This window comes from Lonchura striata, chromosome 10 (genome assembly GCF_050655825.1).
Source record: "Lonchura striata isolate lonStrDom1 chromosome 10, ASM5065582v1, whole genome shotgun sequence".
NCBI lineage: Eukaryota > Metazoa > Chordata > Aves > Passeriformes > Estrildidae > Lonchura > Lonchura striata.
The window spans coordinates 24968922-24986638 of NC_140712.1; the positions used below are offsets into that span (position 1 = coordinate 24968922).

At 66.7% G+C, this 17717-nt stretch overlaps 2 protein-coding genes across 5 annotated transcripts; one reads left to right on the forward strand and one right to left on the reverse strand.

Annotated features, from left to right (window-relative positions):
• The first annotated feature begins 1597 nt into the window (after nucleotides 1-1597).
• Nucleotides 1598-13425, forward strand: SEMA4B (semaphorin 4B). Of its 4 annotated transcripts, none has more exons than XM_085589125.1 (15): nucleotides 1598-1671; nucleotides 6251-6395; nucleotides 8769-8929; nucleotides 9163-9225; nucleotides 9346-9444; nucleotides 9557-9668; nucleotides 9920-10036; nucleotides 10137-10294; nucleotides 10470-10651; nucleotides 10737-10887; nucleotides 11027-11237; nucleotides 11317-11432; nucleotides 11573-11736; nucleotides 11810-11904; nucleotides 12036-13425. In XM_085589125.1, exons 2-15 carry the CDS (start codon nucleotides 6308-6310, stop codon nucleotides 12809-12811), a joined length of 2493 nt encoding a protein of 830 aa, XP_085445251.1. In that variant the 5' UTR covers nucleotides 1598-1671; nucleotides 6251-6307; the 3' UTR covers nucleotides 12812-13425. The 4 variants fall into 4 exon arrangements, with proteins under 4 accessions (XP_085445251.1, XP_085445252.1, XP_021397456.3 ...); XM_085589126.1 differs by lacking the exon at nucleotides 1598-1671 and adding an exon at nucleotides 4780-4989; XM_021541781.3 differs by lacking the exon at nucleotides 1598-1671 and adding an exon at nucleotides 5996-6094.
• A 1372-nt stretch (nucleotides 13426-14797) lies between these two features.
• On the reverse strand, nucleotides 14798-17698 carry CIB1 (calcium and integrin binding 1). Its single transcript, XM_021541804.3, has 7 exons — nucleotides 17625-17698; nucleotides 17472-17506; nucleotides 16949-17051; nucleotides 16399-16552; nucleotides 16032-16150; nucleotides 15874-15962; nucleotides 14798-15632 (listed from the first exon to the last, which is right to left on the reverse strand). The coding sequence occupies exons 1-7, from the start codon at nucleotides 17673-17675 to the stop codon at nucleotides 15611-15613; spliced, it is 573 nt and encodes a 190-aa protein (XP_021397479.1). The 5' UTR covers nucleotides 17676-17698; the 3' UTR covers nucleotides 14798-15610.
• Nucleotides 17699-17717: the final 19 nt, after the last annotated feature.

Sequence of the window (17717 nt, forward strand, 5' to 3'; positions counted from 1 at the left end):
CGACGATGACAACAACGACGATGACAATGACAATAACGATGATGACGGGGGTGGATGCACACCAGGGGCACCCCAAGAAGGTGCATGGAGTGTACCAGGGTTGCCAGGAGGCTGCTCGGGCTGGGAATTTGTTGTCCTGCTGTCCCAGCCAAGCCGATGGCTTTTTTTAGCCACATGGAACGGGCAGAGCCTGCTCCAGGAGGAAAAACAGCCCTGGAGCTGGCAGCCCCCGGCGGAGGGGCTGGGGGAGCTGCGGCAGTCCTTGACGTCTGCTGGCTTTAACATTAACCAGAGCAAGAGCGGGGGAGCCAGCAGCGCTGCGGTGTCCCTGCTCCCACCGCCCAGCCCGTGCTGCCAGCCTGCTGCCAGCAGCCGCGGCCCCGCGCCAGCCCTGCTCGGGGCTGCCTGGCCGCCCCAGCTGCCCCCCCGGCCCTGGAGCCGCCCAGTGACCGCAGCGCCGGCAGGACGAGGTCGGGCCAGCGCCGGGCAGTCCCCCCGCGAGCAAAGGCGACAGCGGCCGTGTGGCACCAGCCCAGGGAAGGCCCCAAAGGCACCGCCCGTTCATCCCGGCCGCAGCCCAGCACCCTCCCCGCTGTGCCGCGCCCGGGTCCCCGGCGTGGCCGCCCTGGGGACACGAGTGCTGGAAGGGCTCGCTGTGGGGCTGGCACCTCAGGGGGTGACGGGTCCCACAGGTTTGTGACCCAGGCAGAGTATAAGACGGACACGATTTGGGGCTCCGTGCGTTCCCCGCTGCCCGCAGGTGCCCCGTGTCTGCCCGTGGAGGGGACACCGAGGGGTGACAGGGGCCTTGTTTCCTCGTGCTGCCCACAAGAGCCCCCAGCACCGCCCAGAGCTGCTGGCCCGCAGGCTGGACTGGGGGCTGTGTCCCGTCTTGGGCAACCATGCGACCTCCTGGGGCTACCAGCGTGACCCTGCTGGGACCCCTCTGGGGACTCCTGCCCGGCACTGGCAGCGTTTCAGTGCCCATGATCCCAGAGCTCTGGGTGCTGCTCACACCCAGCTGCCAGCCACCAGCTCCGAGTGTGCCGCTGAGGGGACACCCACGGCCGCGTATCCCTGAACCCCACAGAGCCACACGTTGCCGTGAGGTGCCGAGACCCACAAGTTACCCCAAACTCCCTGAGCTTGCTACCACCGCAGCATCTCATCGTGATGCCTGAGGCCGTGTGCACAGGAATTAGGTATCTCCATAGCCACTCCTGCTACCAGGGACCCCCAAGAAGGGCCCCAGTGGGTGCTGCCCCCCAAACCAGGCTCCCCAGCAGCCCCATGGTGCTGGAAGCCCCTCAGTGTGCTGGGGCTGGAACAGTTCTGGGCACACCAGCAGGACCCCTTTAGGGCCGGTGCCATCCCAGAAACCGCGGGGGGCAGAGACGGGCCCCTGCCGTTCCCGCCCCAGAAGCGGGGATGACTCCCCGGCCCGCAGCAGCCGCCCCCGGCCCGCAGCAGCCGCCCCCGGCCCTCGCTCCCCCGGGGCCCCGGCGCGGCGGCGGGGCCGGGCCGGGGCGGGGAGGGGCGGGCCGGGCCTTTGTTGTGCTGCGGGCGGAGCCCCCCGGAGCCGCCCCCGCACCGCCCCGCACCGCCGGGGGGGACACCCGGAGCCGCCCCCGCAGCCTGCGGCTCCCGCCGCGCCGCGGAGCCGCCGAGCGGGTGAGCAGCGGGGGCACCGGGCGCGGGGTGCGCGTGCGAGCCGCGCGTGCTCGGGGCGGCGTGCCCGCGCACGGGGCACCCGGAGGGACGTGAGCCGGGGGGTGGGAGTGCACGGGAACGTGGGAGCGTGCGTGTGTGCCCGTGAGAGTGTGTGTGTGACTGTGAGAGTGCCTGTGTGCCCGTGAGAGTGTGTGTGTGCCCGTGAGAGTGTGTGTGCCTGTGAGAGTGCGTGTGTGTGTGCCTGTGTGTGTGAGTGACCATGTGTGAGCAACTGTGTGTGTGCATCACTGTGTGACAATATTTGTGAGTGACAGTGTGTGAGTGACAATGTGTGTGACCGTGTGTGTGCATCACTGTGTGAGTGACAATGTGTGTGCATTGCTGTGTGATTGTGTGACAGTGTGTGCATCGCTGTGTGTGACAGTGTGTGTGCATCACTGTGTGATTCTGTATGTGAGTGACAGTGTGAGTGACCATGTGTGTGCATTGCCGTGTGATTGTGTGAGTGACAGTGCATGCACATCGCTGTGTGGCTGTGTGTGTGCACCTGGGTGTGCCTCTGTGATTCCGAGCCGGTGGGTGTGCCTGTGTGTGTGCATGTGCAAGTGTGCTTGTAAGTGTGTGTGTGTGTGTCTGTCTGTGTGTGTGTGTGTGTCTGTGTGTGTGTGTCTGTGTGTGTGTCTGTGTGTCTGTCTGTGTGTGTCTGTGTGTGTCTGTGTGTGTCTGTGTGTGTGTGTCTGTCTGTCTGTCTGTGTCTGTGTGTGCGGGCTGCCGGCGCACCAGGGCCGTTCCCACAGCCGGTTCCCGGGCGAGTGTTTGCCGCGCAGGGCGTGAGCACCCCGTGACCTCTCTGCGTGTGTTTACATGTGCCAGGTGTGCGCACAGCAGGCCGAGGGTGCGGAGCTGCGCACACGGTGCTCGGGACGGGCGTCGCAGGCTGCTCATGGGGAGGCATGTCGGTGCCCGCTCGGGACTCAGCCATGCGTGTGTGCAGCGTGCCCCACGTGTGTGATGTGCCCTGCACACCTGCGGGGTTCATACGTGCTGTGTGTCCCGGACATGTGGCCACAGCGTCTGAGAACCTGCTGGTACCCAGGCAGCCCCTGGTCTTGGGGTGCAGGGAGGGTCGGGGTCCCATGGGCTTTTGGGTCATCCCTTGGGCCCTAGTGCCTGCTCCAACTGAGCCTGGGGCAGCTTAGGGGGCTGGCGTCTCCTCTGACCCCAAGGAGCACCAGGGCAAGGGCAGCGAGGGTGCCACAGGACCAAGGGTACCATGGGGCTGAGGAGACCAGTGCTGCTTGGGCTCAGGGAGTCAGGACTGGCTGGGAAGGAGGCAGCCATCCCTGAGCCTGCACCCTCCATTCCTACCCTCCAGGGAGCTGACATGCCTGTGCTCTGAGCCCACCACCTCGCTGTCCCCCAAGGGCGCTCGCTGGCTGGAGTTCCTGCTGGCTCCTTCTTGCCCTGTGTCAGGAGTGAGGGCCCCATCAGCACCCCGTGTATCCTGCAGCTCCCCAGGCAGGCAGTGCGGGGTGTGGGCAGTGTGGGGTGCAGGCAGTGTGGGGTGCGGGCAGTGCAGGGTAGGGGCAGTGCGGGGTGTGGGCAGTGCGGGGTGCAGGCCAGTGCTGGCATCTCAGGGGCCAGGTGGACTGTGGGGATACCGCGTTGTTCTCAGAACTGACTCTGCTGTTGTGCAGGAGTGATGAGAGCAATAAGACAGGTATATGTGGTGGGGTACCCAGTGCCCTGGGTGCAGGTGCCCCACAGCACTCTGCAGGGCGCAGGGGATGCTGTGGGGCAGCATGGGACTGGCTCACCCCAACCAGGGGGTCCTGGCAGTAGCGTCTTGAACTCACGGTGGGCCAGAGGGGTAGAGGGGCAGCGCAGCGTGGCCCATGGGAGGCCCTTGGCTCAGGCAGGGTGTCCCGGCCAGTGCATGTGGGATGGGGGATGCCCCGGGGCCGCGTGGGGACCCTGTCAGGCTGGAGGCTGCCCCAGCCCCTCGTCCTGCTTGCTGCTTCTCCCGGGAGGCTGCCAGGACGCAGCAGAGCGCTGCAGCTGCGGCCGGGCATCCCCGCTGGAGGGGGACCCGCGGGCAGCCGGCGCTCGCAGCCGGGGCTGGAGCAGCTGTGCGGCTGTGCAGGGCCCGCCGCGCACTGCAGGTGTGCATGCACGCGTGCTCACACACCGTGTGCGCACAGAGCAGGGACTGCCGGCCGCTGTCTGGCAGCTCCCAGCAGCCAGCCGAGCCGGGGGCGTGCGTGTGAGCCCCGCGGGCTGGGGAGAGCCCGGCCGTGGGGGCTGTGTGCGAGCCGGGCGCCGGTCCCTGAGCAGGGGCCGTGCTGGGGCAGGCTGCGGAGGAGGGTGGGAGCTGGTGGGCAGCAGCGGCAGCGAGGCACACGCAGCCCGTCCCGCTCCCTGCAGGCAGCAGCAGCGCCCGGCTCCATCACCGCCTTCCCAGGCACCCACTGCCAGTGGGAACGGGTGGCGGGCGCTGGCGTGGGAATTCGGCGCACAAACCACTGCTCCACCTGCCTGCTGACCCCAGGCCACAGGTTTTGGTGGTTTCCCCATTGCCGGCAGTGGGCAGGGAGGGTGGCACGGCCGCCGCACGGGTGCGTGCCAATGCCTGCAGCAGGGCGTGGGGCACGCACAGGCCTGCTGGAGTGCAGAGCGGGGCAGGGTGCTGCGGTGCCCCCGGCGCTGCCCCGCTGGCAGCTGCGTGGGCAGGACAGGAGATAAATGGGAGTTCGGCGTAAACAGCCCTGGCTGCCAGCAGCGCTGGAGTGGTGCTTAAAGGCACAGGCTCTGGCCTGGTTCTGCTGCCTGCTCCTGCCCTCCCTCCCTGCCTGCTCTGCCCTCCTTTTCCTCCCTGCCTGCCCCTTCCCTTCCCTCCCGCTCCTGCCCTCTCTGCTCACCCCAGAGCAGTGGCCCTCCTCATAGGAGCTCTCGTCCTCGCTGCATGCCATCACACCGGGCTGTTGACACAACCCTACCACGGCCATGCACAGGTGACAGCCAGGTCCCTGGAGCCCCCCAAGGTGCCGTGAGGTGGCAGGGGCAGGGGGCCATGGCTGCAGGGTGAGTGCCTTCCCCCACCCCATTCAGGGTGACGTGCACGCCTGGGTGACGTTGAGCCCCGTCTGTCTATGCCACTTCCCGGGCAAAGGGTGCTGCTGATAAGGCTGGGGTGGAGCTGTGGGGCTGTCCCAGACCTGGGAAGGAACGTCAGGCTCCATCAGGAACAGCAGGACAGGAAGGGGGCAAAGTCGATTTGGGGCAGAGGGGCACCCCAGAGCCACAGCCCCTGGACATCAGGTATGACCTGCGAGCAGGCACTGTCCAGCAGTGCCAAGCGGGCAGTGTGGGAGTGTGGGCATGGCTGTCTCAGGAGTGTGGGCACAGGCATCCACAGTGTGGATAGAGTTGTCCCGTCAGTGTGGGGAGCATTTCTCCTGGGCAGGGGGCTCCATGTGGGTCCCACCACTGTGGTCCAGGGCTGGGACTGACCAAGAGGGACATGGGAAGCTCTGCCCCACACCCACACTGGGAGGGCAGCGCAGGGTACCCTGGCCCCAGGAGTGCTGCCTGCTGCAGGGAATCCCGGACCCCATCCCTCTGTCCCCCTGTTCCTGTTGCCATGGCGATGTAAGGACCTGTCATTAATAACAGTTGCGTGGGCGCTGCTGGCCGGGTGGGCAGTGCTCTGAGGGCTGTGGGGCTGTGAGCCCTCCCCACACCCCAGCCAGGGACAGAGCCCCCCGAGGGCCAGGCAGAGGATCTTGCCCAGCACTACCTGCTCGGCGGCATGGCCACACCGGGACCCCTGGGACGGGCACAGGGGCCGGCAGGGATGTGTCGCCTGTGCTGAGTGCTACCTGTGGGGACACCGGTGCCGGCCAGGTGTGGCTCAGGCACCCCGTGGTACCCCATGTCTCCCGAGGGAGGGCAGGGAGCGCTGGGCTCCGACCAGAGCCCCCAGCCCCAGCGGTGTGGCCGTGGGACACAGCTGAGGAGCTGAGGGGCAAGGGGGTGGCTCTGGTAGCGGTCATGGGGCCGAGCTGTTCCCAGGCCAGCCGGGCACTCCCGGGACAGCTTTTCCGGGGACAGCAAGATACAGTCCCCGGCAGCCTCTGCTGGACCATCCCCCGGGATCCCGGGCCCACCGGATTTCCCTGCTGCGGCCTGGAGGAGGTTGCAGGGAGACCCCGGCTGCCGCTAGCGCCGGGGACAAAGCCCCGTTCCCTCCGGACCGTGACGGGCGCGGGGCGGGGGCTGGGGCCGGGTCCCGTGGGGGCGGTACGGACGAGGAACCGCCCGCCTCCTCTTCCGAGCGGCCGCCCCGCCCGGGCACCGGCGGCGTGCGGGGCTGGAGCGGCTCGGTGCGGCCGGGAACGGCTGGCTGCGGCTCGGGGACACATCAGTAAGGCTCGGACGGGGCCGGTTCGGTCCGGCCGGGCGGGGCCCCGCCCGTGGCTGCTACGGCCGGTGCCGAGCGGCGGGCGGGCCGCCCCGGGGCGGAGCGGGGCGGGGGCCGGGCCGTGCCGTACCGAGCCGTGAGCCCCTTCTCTCCCCGCAGGTCTCCAGCGCCCGGGCGCCTTCGCGGCCGCGGCGGAGCCCCGCGGCTCGGTCCGGGATGGCGGCGCGGCCGGTGCTGCCGGTCCTGGCGGCGCTGCTGCTCTCGGCGGCTCCGGAGCCTGTCCCGCGGGTCAGCCTGCCCTACGGTGAGTGTCCGCTGACCTTCGGTGGGTGAGGGTCCGCCGGCACCGGGGAAGGGAGTCAGCCCCCGCCGAGGGCTCCGGCTGGGGTCTCCCCGGGGCGGCGGAGCGTCCCGCGTCCCCTGGGGCTGTGTTCGCCGCGTGGAAACGCCGTGTGACAGCCCCGCCAGCTCCCCAGGGCTCGGGGAGCCTCTGTCAGCGGGACATGGGCGAGGGCCGGGGCAGAGCCCCGGGATGCTGCGGGTGTAGGGGCGCGCAGACCCGCACCGGGGGTGGGTGTGTCTGGGGCACCAGGGCACCTGTGCAGGGCACTGGTGGCGGCCGTGCTCTGTACCGGATGGGGTGGGCTCAGCCGGCCGGGGGACTCTGCCCGTGGGCCCCCTCCCTGCTCAGTATGTCCCTGCGGTGGGGGACACGCCACAGCCCCTTTCTGTGCCGTGCTCTGCTCCGGACAGCTCTGAGCCACTCCGCAGGCACTTGTCAGCTGCGCGGCCCCAGAGTGCTGGGGGCTGCCGTGGGCAGGGGCCAGGGAAGGATATCCAGGAGGGTGCTAGGCCAGGCAGAGCTGTAACAAGTGGGGGGCCTGGTTGCAGCCCCCTCCTGCCCTGCAGAGCCCCCAGCAGCTGGCACAGGCTGGGCCAGCCGTGGGGCACGCTGCTCGGGCTGAGCCCTGGCAGCTGTGCCGTGTGGGGGAGCCGCCACGGCTGTGCTGCCAGGAGGTGGCTGGATCCAGCTGCTGCCGGCCAGCAAAGCCCATCCCGAACTGTGCTGGGAGGGTGCCGTGGTTTGGGCAGCTGCGAGCGCTCCCTGGCTCAGCGTGCTGCAGCTCACTGCTGTGGATGTGGCCCCACCACATGCTCCCATGACCGCTGGCCACGGCCGTGGTGGCTGCAGCAGATGTGGGACCTGCTGAGCTGGACAGGAGGCTGGGACCCAGTGAGACAACCAGCTCGGCATCGTGCCATGCTGTGCTGTGCCGTGTTGAGCCACGCTGCCTGGCCCTGCCTGCACAGACCGGTTCTGCCCCGTGCTCTGCGCACCTGTGGGAGCTGTGGGGCTGCAGCCACGGGCAGTGCTCGGGGATCCCAGCCTGGACCCCAGCGAGGCAGGAGGAATTGGGCGGGAGCATGGGCTAGTGGCCGGTGTGTGTCCGGTGTGTGTCCGGTGGTGGCTCCCGTGGAGCGTGGCCACGTGGGGCTGTGGTTGGTGGGAGGGAGGAGCTGGGAGCTGCTCCCCTGGGAGCACTGGATGTGCCTGCAGCAGGTTTGTCTGGAAGAAGCAGGTCTTGTCCTGACAGGTCCCTGGCAGCCACACCAGCAGCTAGCTCCCCATGTCGGCACAGCTCTGCAAGGCACAGGGGCCCCATTGCCTCTTCGCTGCTGTGCCCACCACCGGCGGTATCACCCTGCCACGAGGGTGCAGGACCCCTCACAGGAGGGTGCCCTGGGGCATCAGCTTTCTCCTCTCTGCACCACTGGGAGAGCTGGTCTGGTGCTGGGGCCAACTGAGCCCCTGGAATGGGGGAGATGCTGCCCCATCTACAAACACCTGGGGTTTGTGGCCCCACAGCTCCTCAATCCCTGACATTGGCTCTCACCAGGCAGGGCCTGGCAGGAGCCCTGGGGCTGTCTTGGTGGGACTCTGGAGCAGGCCGGGGATGAGGGGAGGTCAGGGAGTCCCCAGAGCGTCAGGGGTCAGGGAGTTGGCAGCGTGAGTCAGCCCGACGTGTCCTGCTCACGCAGCCAGGCCCATCTGATTCAGAGCAGCGGGAGGAGAGGAAGGGCTTCCGGGGCCAGGCCACCCACGCGGGACGGGACGGGATGGGACAGGACGGGCGCTCCCTGACTCTGCACGGCCGCTGGCCCGTGGCCGGCATGGGCTGAGCCCCGTGGGCAGTGTGGGCAGCAGCGGGCTGAGCCCCGCACCCAGCACGGCAGCACGGGGCTGAGCCCTGTGCCTGGCAGAGGCTGAGCCCCTTGGGCTGGCCAGGAGGATACTCCCAGCACTCATCTCCCCTGCGGTGAGGCTGGGGTCCCTGTGGCCGGGGCTGGGCTGAGCCTGCCATGCTGCAGGGCTGAGCTCTAGGGCTGGACGTGGCTGGGCAGTTGTCCCAGTGCTAGGCAGGGCTGTTGTGGCATCCTCAGGGCCAGGAGGCGGCTGTGCCTCGTGGTGGCCTCAGGCACTACCATGGCCCTGTGTGGTTCATTGTGGTGTGTGGTGCCACGTGTGTCTGGCAGTGTGGGCTGGATCTGGCCCTGGCTGCTCTGGGTGGGTGGCGTGGCCGAGGTGCTGGACAGAGGGGCTGGGAGCAGCCGTGGTGCAGGGTCCTGGGGTCAGGTGCCAGCACGAGGCTGATGCCTGTCACTCTTTGCCCCACAGACTCGGCCGAGAGAGTCGTGTGGCGCTTTGAGGCACCTGGGGTATCCAACTACACGGCCCTGCTGCTGAGCCCGGACGGTGGGACCCTCTACCTGGGGGCACGAGAGCTGCTCCTCACTCTCAACACCAGCAACTTTCAGCCCAGCTCCCCTGTTCATAGGGTGAGCTCAGGGATGGGCTGAGCAGCCCTTGGGGAGGGAGGGGGCACCCGGCTAGCTGGAGTGCAGGGGATCCACTCCCCACCAGCGTTTTGGGTCTGTGTGAGCCATCGTGCATTGAGGAGCAACTGCCCCAGAGCAGGATGTTTGAGGTGGGGAGGATGTGGTTGCTATGAACAAGCCCAGGGAGGATGTGGGTGGACCAGCCAGGGATAGTGACTGTGCCTTCTCCACAGCTGCAGTGGAGTGCAGATGAGGAGAAGAAGAGGCAGTGTGTGTTCAAGGGCAAGGACCCCCAGGTGAGCCCCATTGCAAGTAGGCATCGGGGACAGTGGTGGGTGTGGGCAGTGCCCTGTGCAGGGTGGGTGTGGGTGAGACAGCTGAGCCAAGGACTGAGCTGGGTCCTCTGGCCCCCACAGAGGGACTGTCACAACTACATCAAGCTGCTGCTGCAGCTGAACAGCACCCACCTGTACACGTGTGGCACCTGCGCCTTCAGCCCAGCCTGCGCCTACATCGTGAGTACGGGAACAGGGTCCCCCGCAGGTCCCCCCGTGCTGTCAGGGCCCTGCAGGGGGGTCCTTGGCACTGGGACAAGTGCTGCTGGCTCACAGCCTCGTCCTGCTGCAGAACGTGCAGCACTTCAGCCTGGAGCGGGACGCGTCGGGGAAGGTGGTGTTGGAGGATGGGAAGGGACGCTGCCCCTTTGACCCCGAGTACCGCTCCACAGCTGTCATGGTCGGTAAGGCACGAACGCTGGGACCCCCGCCCTTCCTCCCTGCGCTGCCTCAGGACCCTTGCCCTCCCTGTGCCACCCTGGAGCCCCACACCCTCCCTGCAGTGCCCTGGGACCTTTGCCCTCGTCCCCGTGCCTGCCCCTCCCTGTGTCTGCCCGGCCAAGCTGAGCCAAGGCCGGGCTATCACAGCCCCAGCAGGACGCAGGGCCGTGCTGGTGGCGCGTGGCGGGTCCCAGCAGGAACGTGTCTTTGGCAGACGGCGAGCTCTACGCCGGGACCGTCAGCAACTTCCAGGGCAATGAGCCGACCATCTCCCGCAGCCAGGAGAGCCGCATCGCCCTCAAGACCGAGAACTCCCTCAACTGGCTGCAAGGTGAGCGCTGGGGCTGGCACGGCTGCTCGGGGTCCCTCTCCCCTGCAGCGTGGGAGGCAAGGGATGAGGCCAGCGGTGCTGAGGGTGCTTGTGCCCCCAGACCCAGTGTTCGTGGGCTCAGCCTACCTGCGGGAGAGCCTCCCTGCCGGCAATCCTGAGGGCGACGACGACAAGGTCTACTTCTTCTTCAGCGAGACCGGGAAGGAGTTTGACTATTTTGAGAACACCATCGTCTCCCGCATCGCACGTGTCTGCAAGGTGGGCATACGGCAGCAGGGGCGTGTGGGGGCTGTGCCTGAGGTGTGACACTGCTGGGCTGGGGGGATGTGGGGCCATCCTGCATATCTCCAGCCCTCGGTGCCCGAGCTCCGTTCAGTCAGCGCGTGGGTGCCCTGCGGCCGCAGCATCGCCCCTGACCCGCTGTGCCGCGCAGGGCGACCAGGGTGGGGAGCGCGTGCTGCAGCGGCGCTGGACAACCTTCCTGAAGGCACAGCTGCTCTGCTCGCACCCTGAGGATGGGTTCCCCTTCAACGTGCTGCAGGACATCTTCGTGCTCACTCCGGGTGAGCTGCGCTGGAGGGAGACACTCTTCTATGGTGTCTTCACCTCGCAGTGGTGAGTGGTGGGGACCCAGGGCAGCACGGGAGGTTTGGCAGAACCAGGGCCTGATCTTGCCACGGGTTCTGCCTGTCCTCACCAGGAACAAGGGCGGACTGGGCAGCTCGGCTGTCTGCGCCTTCCCCATGCACAGTGTGCAGCGCGCCTTCGGCGGGCTCTACAAGGAGGTGAACCGTGAAACGCAGCAGTGGTACACAGACACCAGCCCCGTGCCAGAGCCCCGGCCGGGCATGGTAGGCAGCCCCTTGGCACCGCCCAAGCACAGGACGCAGCACTGCCCCGCTGCTCTCCTGGTCCCAGTGGCTGCCACAGCTGCCCAGTGGTACCCAGCCACTTCCCCAAGCCCTTCTGAGCCCCTTCCTTTCCCCGCAGTGCGTCACCAGCCACACACGGCACCTGAAGATCAATTCATCGCTGCAGATGCCAGATCGGGTGCTGAACTTTATCAAGGACCACTTCCTGATGGACAGCCCCGTGCGCAGCCAGCCGCTGCTGCTGCAGAGCCACCGGCGCTACCAGCAGATCGGCGTGCACCGCGCGCAGGGCCTGCACGGCACCTACGACGTCCTGTTCCTGGGCACGGGTGGGTGCAGGCGGGCCCTGGGGGGCAGGGGCTGTGCCCTGCGCCCCGGCCCTGTTCAGCACAGCCCCTCTGTTTGCAGACGACGGGAGGCTGCACAAGGCTGTGCGGGTGAACCACGGCGTGCACATCATTGAGGAGATCCGCCTCTTCCCTGACGGGCAGCCCATCCTCCAGCTGCTGCTGGACCAGGAGCAGGCAGGAGCTGGGGCGAGGGGGGCACTGGGGGCTCAGCCTGCTTGGAGCTGGTCCTGTTTGTGGGCTGGGGGACAGGGACCTGGGCATGCAGGGGTGTGCCGGAGCCTGCCCCGCTGACCCCAGCGTGTCCCCTCCCGCAGGGCCTTGTCTACGCAGCCACCTACACAGCAGTGGTCCAAGTGCCCTTTGCCAACTGCAGCCTGTACCGCAGCTGTGGGGAGTGTGTGCTGGCACGGGACCCCTTCTGCGCCTGGAGCTGGGGTGCCTGCCGCAGGCTCACCCCACATCCCCCGGCACACCCACAGTAAGTGCTGCACCCTCTGCCACCCCCCTCCACCCCATGGCACCCCACTGCCCTGCCCTCACTCTGTTCCCAGGCTCTGGGCACAGGACATCGAGGATGCTGACACGGAGCGGCTCTGCCAGCTGGCCAACACCTCCCAGCCCCGTCCCCGCATCCTGCTGGCCCCAGGTGAGCTCCCGCTGGTGCTGCCACATGAGCACGTGTCCGGGACTCCCCCACATCCCAGACTGCTGCTCCACCATGCCCCCTGCCCAGAGCTGGGGTCCCCTCGCTGACGTCCCCTCGGGTTCTCTCTGCAGCCTCGGACACCCCGTGCCGGCAGATCCAGCTGCCTCCCAACGCGGTGCGGCCGCTGCCGTGCCAGCTGCTCTCCAACCTGGCCTCGCGGCACTGGCTGCACAACGGGGCACCTGTCAACGCCTCCTACCTGGTGCTGCCCGATGGGGCGCTCATTCTGGTGGGCAGCCCCGAGCGCGCAGGCACCTACGAGTGCTGGTCGCTGGAGGAGGGGTTCCGCAAGCTGATGGCCAGCTACTGCGTGGGCGTGGAAGAGCCGGCCCTCGGGCCAGCAAACCCTGGCAGGAAGGTGGCTGTCGGCCGCGACACCCTGGAGACGGTCAGCACATCCCAGAGCACCTCGGCAGTGGGCAGTGCTGCAGCACGCCTGGAAGGCAAGACCTACTGGACCGAGTTCCTGGTGATGTGTGTGCTCTTTGCTGCTGCCGTCCTCGTGCTGGCCTTCTTTGTCCTGCAGCGGCACCGTGACGGCATGAAGGCCTTGCTGGAGCCCGGCGACCCCAGCAGGCACCAGAAGCCGCCCCGCAAGCCAGTGGAGAGCCTGCCCCTGAATGGCAGCAGCCTGCCCAGCACGGCTCCTGAGCACAAGGGCTACCAGGCCCTGCAGGACAACTACATCGTCAGTACCCCCGTGCATGAGCCCCCAGGGCCTCCACGCGCCTTCTCTGAGTCAGAGAAGAGGCCTCTCCACGTCCGTGACAGCTTCGTGGAGGTGTCTCCTGCCTGCCAAAGACCCCGGGTGCGCCTGGGCTCCGAGATCCAGGACTCGGTGGTGTGAGCGGGGCGAGAGCAGAGCTGTGACTCACAACTGCCTCTGCTCTGGTGAGCCTCGCCAGAGCATGCACCACTGTCAGGGTCCGTGCTGTTGGTGGGTGCGTGCCCAGAGCCTGGCACCCACCGTCTGCGGCAGCACGCACCAGCCAGCGGGGTCTAGACCCTGGGGGCTCCCTGGGCATCACCTCGGTACTCGCGGCTGTGAGGGCTGCCTCACGCCTTCCAGGGACCTGCAGGATGGTTCCAGCCCAGCATCCCTGCTGCAGGGATGGACACGGTTCCTGGCTCAGGCTGCTGGTGCGGACTCTGCTGGGCCCTGAGCCCCTCTATGCAGAGGGCAGGAGGGGCGGCCGCAGACCCCTCGTGCCCCAACTCACTGTGATGTCCCGCTGGGGACCCAGGGCCACGCGCGGCTGCGCAGGGCCAGCTCCGCGGCATGTGCTGTGTGTCTGTGTTTGGTTCGTTTTTAGTATGTGGAAAATGTGAATTGTGTCCGGGGAAGGGGAGCTGGGAACAGCTTCCCCTGCGCTGGGTGGGCAGGGAAGCCCCCACAACCCCATGTGTGTGTGTGTGGAAACGTATTGTTTTTATATAAAGTCCTGCAGACACGTCTGTGCAGCAGGGCTGAGTGCCTTCCTGGGCCAGAACCATCCCAGCTGGCCCCACGGAGAGCAGTCACGTCTGGCTCTCACTGCAGGCAGACGGAGATTCTGCCCGTGGCTTCAGAGGAGCCAGAGGACTGTGCTGGCCATCAGCTCTGCGGAGTCCCCTCCACGTGTGCCTGGCTGAGCACTGGGCCAGGGCACACAGGGCCCTGCAGGGACAGCGCAGGGACAGTGGCTGCGTCCCTGTGACCTACTGGCAGACTGTCACTTGGGCAGCCCTGGGCTGTCCTGGGGCCATGCCTGCAGGCCTGTGGCAGTGTGGTGCAGGCAGAGCAGGGAGGCCCTGTGGTGGGGGAGCGCAGAGCGATGGGGTGATGCCATCCTGGCACCATGAGAAACAGGAGGAGGTGACCAGGAATAGGAAAATTTGGTGCCTGGGGCTGGGAGGATGGCAGCCCCCAGCAGGAGAGAGGCTGTGATAGCCCCATTCCCAGGACCAGTGTTGTGCTGCATGTGGGACCCACTGCCTGCACCGGGAGCATCTGGTCCTTGTGCCCATCCCACCCTGCTGTGGACACTTTGCCAGCAGGACCTGACTCCGTGGTGGCTGAGGGCAAGGCCTGGGATTGCAGCCAGTGCTGCTTTTGAGCCCTCACACGACTGGGAAGCAGCGGCAGTGCCAGCACAGGGCTGGGGAAGTGGTGAGCTCCACAGAGATGGCGTGTCCAGGCAGGATTCCCCCGAGGGACCAGCACTGCCTTGCTCCTAGCTGGACCCATGCACTGAACTTCCTGCACAGCCTGTTCTGGGACATCAAAAAAGCCACTGGAGGCGTTGGCTGGTGAGCTGCCAACAGACACAGCCCTGGGGCTGTAGGGGCACAGGCCTCGGCGGGCAGATACTGTCAGCACCGTGGGGCAGCGAGCTGGAAGGGCTGGCAGTGCCAGGAGCAGGAGCCACTGTGTGAGAAACAGCCACAGCAGAGCCCTGAGAGCCATCGGCTGCTTTGCCCCAGCACGGGGCTCTGTGGGGCCAGCTGGACCCCAGGCCCCACACCAGTCCTGGCAGGACCACTGGCTGCAGGCCGGGACAGAGAGGATCCTGAGTGGGGCCAAAGGACCCTGCTGCTGCTGCTGCCCACAGCTGTGGTGCCACTCGCTGCCCAGGGCTCCCCTCAGTGCCTTCAGCCTGAGCACTGGGCTCTGTGCTGCCCAGGATGGAGGAGGGAGGCAAGGAGGTGGCCACGGAAAGGGCTGTCGTGGAGCAGGACGTGGAACCCATTCCCTGGAGCGGCGGCTGGCATGCAGGCAGAGGCCTGGCAGGAGCCCATGTCCCCAACACCCCAGTGGCACCCGTCCCACAGCTGGACAAAGGCAGCAAAGAGCAAGGGTGAAACCGGAGCCCTTTAATTGTGTCCTCACAGGGAATGGGGGAGGAAGAGGCCAGGGCGGCAGAGCAGCTGCTGTGCTGGAGCCAGAAGAGGGCAAAGACAGAAAGGGAGGAGGAGGAGGAGGAGGAGGAGGAGGAGGAGGAGGAGGAGGAGGAGGAGGAGGAGGAGGAGGGGCAGCACAGGCTCTGAGCACAGCCGTGGGGGGACAGCTCTGCTGGGGGGTGGCATCTGTACAGTGACTCCTGGGTGACTGCTCAGAGAAAGCATTCCTGTTTAGGTTATTGCTTGTAAAAAATGATCCACTTTTTGGTTATTGCTCAGAGGATCCACGTTCAGTTATTGCTCAGAGAAATGGATCCATGTGGCAGCAGGCAGGCTCCCAGAAATACAGGAGAGGCAGGAAGATGCTGGCAGCAGAGGCAGCTCCCTGCCTGCTGCTGGAAGGCACAAAGTAGGAATTTGTCCTGAGGGCAGAGAGGGGCTGTGCTGGTGCAGAGTGGCCCCAGGCAGGAGCAGCTCTTCCTCCCTCACCTGCAGAGCTGCCCTTGGAATGCATAAGGATTCAAATTCTATTGCTAGGACAGCAGAGGGGATGCAGGAGAGGCAGATTCCTGGGACCCCTGGCTGCCAAGCAGGCACCTGAGAGGGAAGCTGGAGGGTTCCTGCCTGAGGCATCGCAGCACAGCCAGGCCATTGAGGGGCTGGGCCTGTGCTCCCTGAAAGAGGAAATGGCTGAGCCCACAAAGAGCTGCAGGAACTAGAGGAGTCCTGCAGGAGCTGGAGGAGTGCTGCTGGACCGCCACGGGGCTCACAGGACAATCTTGAAGGAGCTGCAAGAGATATGATAGGATCTGCACCTGCTTGCTAGGTCACACAAAGAGCTGACAAGCACCCAGTGCTGCAGGGACCAGAATCCCTCTGCAGAGCCAGCCTGGGACACAGAGCCCTCTGCCATTGTGCAGACTTGGCACAGGGCGGCCCTGCTCTCCTGCCACCATGAGCTCTGCCCCAGTGCCAGCTGAGCAATCAGGGTGATTGCTGCCCCCAGCCAGCCTCCGGAGACCACCGCACCTGGCAAAGTCCGGGGAGCGGGAGACAACGTGCTGGAACTCAGAGAGGTTGATGGTGCCATCCTTGTCGATGTCGGACTCCTCCAGGATCTGCGGGGGAAGGTGAGCGCTCAGCCCTGTGCCTGGGGCTGTGCCCATGCCCTGGCCAGCGGGGCTCACATTTTGGATGAGCTGCTCCATCTCTGCGCTGCTCAGCTGGGACTCCTCGCCTTGCCCTGTCAGGCAGTTCACCAGTTGCTCCAGGTCCTTCCTGTCCAGAATCCCATCGTTGTCAAAGTCTGTGGGGAGAAACAAGGTGGGTTTTGGCAGGGCTGCAGTGACCCCAGGGAGTCACAGACACCGGTACTGCAGCACTCCATGCACCTCACCATGCCAAACCAGCTGTTCCACTGGGAGTTCCTAAAGCCACCATCCCTGTGGGTGCTCCAAGGGCCCTGCCAGCCCTCCTGAACATCAACCCATCACCCTGCTCCCACTTCCTCAAGGTGCAGTGATCCCAGAACACAGCACCTCTCCCCAGCCTTACCAAAGATGCGGAAGGCATAGTGGGATTTGATGTCAGAGGTGGCAGAATCGCTGAAGACACTCAGCATATCAAGAAAGTCTTCAAATGACATGCTGTCATCCCCGCTCTCTGAGGTTGAGAACACGTGGCATATCTGGTGCTGGAAGGGGTTTGCCTGTAGACACAGGAATGGCTCAGGCCGGGCTGGGCCGTGCTGGCTCCATCAGGCACACTTTGGCTGCTGCTCCAGCAGGTGAGCAGTTGCCCTGCTCTGCCACTGCTCCATCACCCATGGCACGGTCAGACCTGTCCCATGCACCTTCTGGGATGCAGCCCCATGCAGCAGGGATAGACAGGGCCCCTTGTGGCACAGGAGGAACCCCCAGGATCCTGCACAGCAGGGATCCCCCATTGCACAGCAGCAGCCCTGGGACTGTCAGTTGCTCGGTGAGGACAAGGAAGCTCTTCAGTGGCACAGCTGAGGACAGAGCACTGGCGCAGGGAGGCCGTGCTGGGTGCGCGGAGCCCTAACCCCAGAGCAGCAGTGTCCCGTGTCTGCAGGGCACCATACCCGCAGCTCAGGCAGCGTCAGGATCTGGCTCTTGGAAACCCGCGCGGAGCAGGCGTTCTCCCTCTCCTCCTTCGGCAGCAGCTCACTGAACCTCTTGTAGGCACTTTAAGAGGCAAGAAAAAGAGCGGCTCTGTGGTGCGAGCGGGGTGGCCGCACCCCAGGGCGCGGTGGCCGCATCCCACCGCTCCTGCCAGCTCTGCCGGGCCGGGTCCCACAGCCGCTCCCGGGGCCAGGCAAGGAGCCGCTCGGGCTGCTGCCCACCGCGGCTCCGGGGCTCCCGACCAGATCGGGCCGGCCCCGGCCGCTACCCCGCTGGGCAGGGCGTCACCGGCAGCACCCGCGGACCTTCGCCCAACCACAGCCGGCTCCTAGGGAGCGCCACCGGCACCTCCCGGCTCAGCTGGCCGTCTCGGCGGAACGGGAGCCCCGGGGCAGGGCCGCAGCTCTCCGTGCCCCGCGGCAGAGGCTGAACCCCGCGGGACCGGGCTGGCACGGGGGGCACTTACGGTACTGCGGTACTCACAGCAAGATCTCCTGCTTGCTCAGGAACGTCAGCTCCTGCGGGGACAGCACGGGTCGGCACCGGGGCCAAGGCCTGAGCCAGGGCACAGTAGCCATGGGCTCCTGGCCTCTGGGCACCTTCCGGGACCCTCCGCCCCGGTGCCGGTGCCGGTACCTGGTACTCGCTCAGCAAGTCCCGCGGGATCAGACTGGCCGAGCCGCCCATGGCGCCGCTTCCCTCCGCACGTCACTCGCCCGCTGCCGCGGC